The sequence below is a fragment of the Myotis davidii genome, unplaced genomic scaffold (assembly GCF_000327345.1).
Source record: "Myotis davidii unplaced genomic scaffold, ASM32734v1 scaffold2070, whole genome shotgun sequence".
Taxonomy (NCBI): domain Eukaryota; kingdom Metazoa; phylum Chordata; class Mammalia; order Chiroptera; family Vespertilionidae; genus Myotis; species Myotis davidii.
In genome coordinates, this window is record NW_006281656.1 from 33,907 (window position 1) to 39,575 (window position 5,669).

The following is a 5,669-nucleotide window of genomic DNA, read 5'->3' on the forward strand; positions in this document are numbered from 1 at the left end:
GACTCTCAATGCCTTATCTATAAAATATAGGCAAATAAGAATGTCTACTTCATAGGATTATCATGAGAATTAAATGAAATGATATATTTACATAAATAGATTATACTACATAGTAAATATATAATTTACAACTATTATTATAAACCTCACTTTCTTCCAAATTGTATCTTGAGCTTATAATTAATATCAAATGTGTCATTTTCCTGCTTAGAAATCTTCATGCTTCCCTTACAGTCTATAAAATTATATCTGAATTCCCCAGTCTGAAGCTATTCAAAATGTCTATCACCCCCTCAGTAAAACTGCTCTCATCTCTTTCTCCAGCCTATAATTCTCAATTCTCCTTTCTCATGCTCTATGCTTTAACCCAGTGGCTCCCAGCCTCTTTTTGGCCATGCCCCACCTAAGAATCTCTAAAAATCCCAATGCCTGCCCTGTGACATATAATTATTATTCAAAAAGTGAACTCATATTCAGGTGGAGGAAGCTTAAATGGCCATTAACGTGGTCTAAACAAACTTCCAAAGAATATGGCATTCATGAAAGAGAAAAATAAAAGAACAAAAGGACAGTTGAAGTACTGAGGAAGAAATCACTAAGAAATTGTTTAAAAACAATAATAATAATATGAAGTGATATGAAAAGATAGCAAATAAAGTTTCAAAACATATAATAGAGAACTGAAATGTATAAATATGTCACAATATATATTTATATACTGTATATGAGGCCCCTAGAACTGTATGCAAAAAATTCACTGTTAAAAACTCATTCTCGAATTGCCCCCCTTCAAAATCAAATTGTTCCCCTGTGGGGCATGTGCCCCATGTTGGGAACCACTGCTCTAACCCAGTTAGTGCACACATTGTTCTCCAAGCCCACCATGCACTAACAGCCTCTGTTCATTTGCCCATGCAATTCCTCTACCTAAAACGTTTCCTTCTTTCCATTTTTGCACGTTAAGATTCTCCCGATTCTTCAAAATCCTCGCTCCTTCTTGTAGCATCTCCTGCTATTTCCAACCCTATTAAATCTCTCTCATTTATAATTTGCATGGAATTTTAGTGTAGCTTTCTAACATGAAGTCCTACTTAAAACTCTAATTATCATTACTAGTTGTAACACCAAGCATGATTCTTCATCTCTATAGTCATCAATTACCTCATTAGTAATAAATATGTGTTTATAATGGAGTAATAAATATATGTTTGTTCATGTTTAAATTAAGATACTAAAGGCCTGGTGTATGACATTTGTGCACTGGGACAGGGGACGAGGGCCCTCAGCCTGGTCTGCACCCTCTCACAGGGAGTGGGCCTAAGCTGGCAGTTGGACATCCCCCAAGGTGTCCTTAGTGCTGCCACGGAGGTGGGAGAGGCTCCGCTGCACTCACCAGCCATGAACCTGGCTTCTACCTGAGCAGCACTTCCACCAGGGGGCAGCTCCTCCATTGAGTGTCCGCCCCCTGGTGGTCATGCGCATCATAGTGACCGGTCATTCCACCATTCCGTCGATTTACATATTAGCCTTTTATTATATAGGATATTTATTATATTAAGTAGAGGGCAAACATATAATCTATACTAATAAAAGGGTAATATGCTAATTAGGTCAACCAGACATCTTCTGGATGTCCAACTTCCTTCCTTTTGGACAAAGCCATGGTGGCGGGGGCCAAGGCAGAGGCAATTAGGGATGATATCAGGCCGACAGGAGAGGGCAGTTGAGGGGCAAGACCAGGCCAGCAGAGGAGGGCAGTTGGGGATGGCAGAGGAGGGCAGTTGAGAGAGACCAGGCCAGTAGGGGAGGACAGTTGGGGGTGGCTGGGCCTACAGGGGAGGGCCGTTGGGGATGACCAGTCCAGCAGGGGAGGACCATTGGGGGCGAGGCAGGCAGGCAGGTGAGCGGTTAGGAGCCAGTGGTCCTGGATTGCGAGAGGGATGTCTGCACAGGGATTAGGCCTAAATTGGCAGTTGGACATCCCCTGAGGAGTCCCAGATTGGAGAGTGTGCAGGCTGGGCTTAAGGACACCTCTCACCCCCCGCCCCCATGCATGAATTTCATGCATTGGGCCTCTAGTATATTATAATTTATTCAACATATATTTATGTAGCAAGCAAAGCTTTCCTGTTCTTATGGCTCATGCAATTTCAGTGGGGAACTAATAGTACATAGGTAGATAAATGAATAAAAAAATAACTGTAGATTGTGAAGATAATATTGTGAAGAAACCAAACAGGTGATGTGACAGACTAACTGGGAAAGGAGGGGCAGTGCCTACTTTAGGTGAAGAGGCCACTGAGACTCTCTCTGAAGAGTAACATTTAAGCTATGACTTGAAGAATGAGAAAGCCATTGGTTCAGGCAGAAAGGAAAGTGCAAAGTCCCTTAAGAAAGAGGTGGAAAATAACTTGATTATTCTAAAAATTGATAGAGCTAGTGGCACTGGTGTTTGACAAATGAGGGTATATGAAATGTACTTGGCAGGTAGATAATGGCTAGATCTTTCAAAGCTTAAAAAAATAAGAAGTTTTATTTTATTTTAAGCACCACAGAAGGGTTTTTAGTATCAGAAATTGATCACTGCCCTAACCAGTTTCACTCAATGGATAGAGTGTTGGCCTGCAGACTGAAAGATCCCAAGTTCAATTCTGGTCAAAGGCACATGCCTGAGTTGTAGCCTTGACCCCCAGTAGGGGGCCTGCACGAGGTAGCCGATCAATGATTCTCTCTCATCATTGATGTTTCTATTTCTCTCTCCCTCTGCCTCCCTCTCTAAAATCAATAAAAAAAAATTTTAATTGGTCATCAATGATGATTTAGGAAAATTACTCTGGTTCCCCTGTATAAAATGAACTGTGGGGAGTAAGAGCAATAGTAGGGTAGGTCTGAGGACAGATTGGAAGCTTGGACTTGGATTAAATTACACATTATATAAAATACATTTAGCATTTAGCAAATGTAGCACTATAATATTGTGAGGTTTTTCTATTGAACTATGGGATATATTAATTGTGTCTTCATCAATCATCTCTATATCTCCTTAGTCGGTCACCTATACCTCAATACATATTTTTTTAAATTTAATTCCATTCTTTCCAGGAATGCAGGAACCATGTAGTTCCTGTTGAATCTCCAGCAGCAAGACAGTGACTAACATATATTAAATGCTCAGTGAATAACTAATATAAGAAAGGGAGAGGTGAATAAGAGAAACCTACTTAATCTTTGGATAATCATTTTTCGATGAAATGTGTAGGGGGAAGTGATGAGGATGCTATATAAATACTGTAAATGTATAAAAACATTTCCTATTTCTCAGTTTGGTTTTAGTGCATGTCAGAGCATATTTCCCCAAAAATGCCGTGTGTGTGTGTGTGTGTGTGTGTGTGTGTGATTATTTGCCTTAAAACATGCAAAAATTTAAATGAGGATGTTCATATTGTTCCCCGACCCCAAGTTTATTAGGGATTTCTACATTCCAAACCCTTTCTGCAAATCTATTCACATCTCCATTCCAAGTCCATGAAAGCCACTGATAAATCAGTCATATTTATCTCTTGGCCTGCACTCAGTTTCTCAAAATGGTACACCAAGAAGCCACTGCCAATTAAATGTGTCAGAGAAGATGAAATGTAATTGCTATCCTGTGACAAATTGTCTTTATCCTTTTCTACAGGAGCCTAGATTCAGAAATCTGAGTGTAAACTGGTTGGCTCTATAGGAAAAAGGTTCAAGCTACCAATAGAATTCCATCTCCATAAAGATAATTCATGCATTCTCAGAGCACCATCGATATACTTAGTTTTGTGCCTGTTAGATTTAGAAGTAAAATAAAAGTTATATAACAAGATTCCTAATCTTGACCTGCTTAGAACTTCCTATACTTTTTTTCTATATGTATACTGAGGGTTTCCTAATTTGAAATCATAATGTGTTTTTTTAAAATATGAAAGTGGTTTCTTAATGCATTTAGCTGTCTATGCAACAGATTTTATACTCTGAAACCTTGACAGAGGGAAGTCTGGTCAAAGAACGAAGAGAAATATTTAATGCCACACTCTGCAATTATACTTTTGGTATCTGGTTGACCTGACTTCCCAGGCTGAGATATCATTGATACTTAACCCAAGTAAGATGATCCAAAGCCCTGCTCCCTCATAACTTCATTTGAGCAAACATTCCCTACAGCAGACAGGCAGAAAATAGAGTCATGTTGAAGTTACCTTGGGGGTTGCTGACTGCAGAGCCTACAATTTTAAAACAGAAGCTTTCTATTCTTTTCTGGATACTTTTGTTTATTTTCTCTGTACACCTTTTCCTAATATCCCTTAAGTCTAATTGGTTCAGGAACCTGTGGTAATTATGCTCTGATTATGTTTACAGGTAATAAGCAAAAGATACTCGCAACTAGATGGATCTGAAATAGTGCTGCTGACGGATGGGGAGGATAGCTCTGCAAAAAATTGTCTTGATAAAGTAAAAGAAAGCGGGGCCATTATTCACTTCATTGCTTTGGGACCATCTGCTGATCTTGCAGTCATAGAGATGAGCAATGTAACAGGTAAAATATGACCTATGTATTCTAGTCCTTTAATAGCAATGTGTAAGTGTAGAGACTGACAACTCAACTTCTCTTGAGTTCTGAAGGCACTGTGCCAGGAACTAGGGACCATAATTAAACCAGACCTGATCTCTGTGTTCAAGATGCTCAGAGTCCTGCTGGCTAGAGAGACAAATAAAACTACTAATCAGGTACATATTCAGATAACATTCCTCCACAACAGGGGGAATCTATAGAAGTCAAGCACTGTGTGAGCCGAAGAAGCCATTAATTCTCCCAGGGTTGTGTAAAATCTGAGAAAGAAGGCATGAGGGACAAAGTAACTTCTGAGCTGCGCCTTGAACAAAATGTTGAATTTCAATGGAGGAAAAAGGGATTAGAAAAGATGATCAGGTCATGAGTAAAGAAATCATGTTGGGATGACAATGCAAGGCACATGGAGGGATAGAAATCCATGAGAGGAGAGATTACTTTGGCTGCAGGTTGTAGGGGGCAGAGGGAATGGGATTCACAGAGGCTCAGTATGAATAGATGTTAACAAATAAGTTTTTAGATAAACATTTACATTGGTTGATGTTATCTTAGACACAGAGACAGCTGATGAAAATGGACTACATGTGCCTTCTTAAATATAGTAGAGAACACATAATTTACAACTTTATGGATACCAATTATTATATATTGAGTTGGCTTCTATTGTTACCAAATACACACTTGCTTTTTAAAAAATTCTTTATTGTTTAAAATATTTCATATGTTTTCTTTTTCCCCCATTAACCTCTCCCCAGCTGTTCTCACACCCCAGCACATGCCCTCACCCCTCTATTGTTTGTGTCCATGGGTCATGCTTATATGCATGCATACAACTCCTTCAGTTCCTCTCCCCCAACCCCATTCCCTCCTCCAACTTCTCTCTGAGGTTTGAGGGTCTGTTCGATGCTTCTATGACTCTGGATCAATTTTTGTTGATCAGTTTATGTTGTTCATTATATTCCACAAATTATTGAGATCATTTGATACTTATCTTTCACTGACTGCTTTATTTTGCTTAGCATAATACTTTCCAGGTCTGTCGATGCTCTTCCAAATGGTAAAAGTTCCTTCT

At 39.2% G+C, this 5,669-nt stretch overlaps 1 protein-coding gene across 1 annotated transcript in view; it reads left to right on the forward strand.

The window, feature by feature from the left end:
* The window catches only part of LOC102753900 (calcium-activated chloride channel regulator 4), a gene marked incomplete at its 3' end in the record, with an annotated part of 33,743 nt that overhangs the window by 18,986 nt on the left and 9,088 nt on the right, over positions 1-5,669 (forward strand). Inside the window, exon 8 of the mRNA XM_006752571.1 lies at positions 4,387-4,564. Within this exon, the coding sequence (XP_006752634.1) occupies positions 4,387-4,564 (178 nt within the window). The remainder of the gene's footprint in view (positions 1-4,386; positions 4,565-5,669) is intronic.